At 53.2% G+C, this 680-nt stretch overlaps 1 protein-coding gene across 1 annotated transcript in view; it reads right to left on the bottom strand.

Annotated features, from left to right (window-relative positions):
• Nucleotides 1-30: 30 nt before the first annotated feature.
• LOC107576446 (tau-tubulin kinase 2-like) overlaps nucleotides 31-680 on the bottom strand; it is a gene marked incomplete at its 5' end in the record, with an annotated part of 2,684 nt that continues 2,034 nt past the window's right edge. The window contains one exon of the mRNA XM_016262621.1: nucleotides 31-639. Coding sequence (XP_016118107.1) covers nucleotides 31-639 — 609 coding nt within the window. The remainder of the gene's footprint in view (nucleotides 640-680) is intronic.

Raw genomic sequence — 680 nt, 5'->3', positions numbered from 1 at the left:
AAAGTATACATTTTTAAATTCTTGGTCCTCTCACCTGTTCTCGCCACCTGTGCGAAGGGGTGGTTTTCCTGGTGGCGGCCGTGGAATAAATCGTGCAGACAGCTGATCCGGCACTAGTGTGGGGCTCATGGGTCTTGGTATTTTACTCTTGCTCGACACAGGTCCTGAGGAGGAAGACAGAGAGTGTGGCTCCTCCACCTGCCAGTCGGACCCTCGAGAACCAGTGGGGAAAGTGAACTTGTCGCGCAGCAGTGCTAAGGGGAAGTGCTCACATGACAGTGACAGAGACGGAGAAAGCGGAGCTGGAAAACCCCTACGGGTTGGAGAGTCCAGGTCACGGATGGGGATGCGACTGGCTCGGGGTGAGAGTTCACGAGGTGATGCCGGAGCTGCATCAACACTGTGTCCAGTGGTCTCACCCTGGTTGGGGGTTGAAGAAGGCCCACCATCAGGACAGCCTGAGTCGCTCTCCACATCCTTGTCAGAGGCCTTGACAGAGATAATGTTTTCATCTGGCTTGGTAGGGCTTTTAGAGGGTGAAATAGCTGGCACGTAGTTGTGCTCTTTTTCTGCAGGGCCTGATGGATTGTCAGGCTGGGAGTCGTCTCCTGTCTTCTGCTGTAGCACTGCATTGGATGACTGTGAAGGGAATAACATTAAGAGACAGGACATTATTAATG

The sequence above is a fragment of the Sinocyclocheilus grahami genome, unplaced genomic scaffold, assembly GCF_001515645.1.
Source record: "Sinocyclocheilus grahami isolate Dianchi unplaced genomic scaffold, SAMN03320097.WGS_v1.1 scaffold3693.1, whole genome shotgun sequence".
Lineage (NCBI taxonomy): Eukaryota > Metazoa > Chordata > Actinopteri > Cypriniformes > Cyprinidae > Sinocyclocheilus > Sinocyclocheilus grahami.
This window is presented reverse-complemented; position numbering and strand designations above follow the sequence as displayed.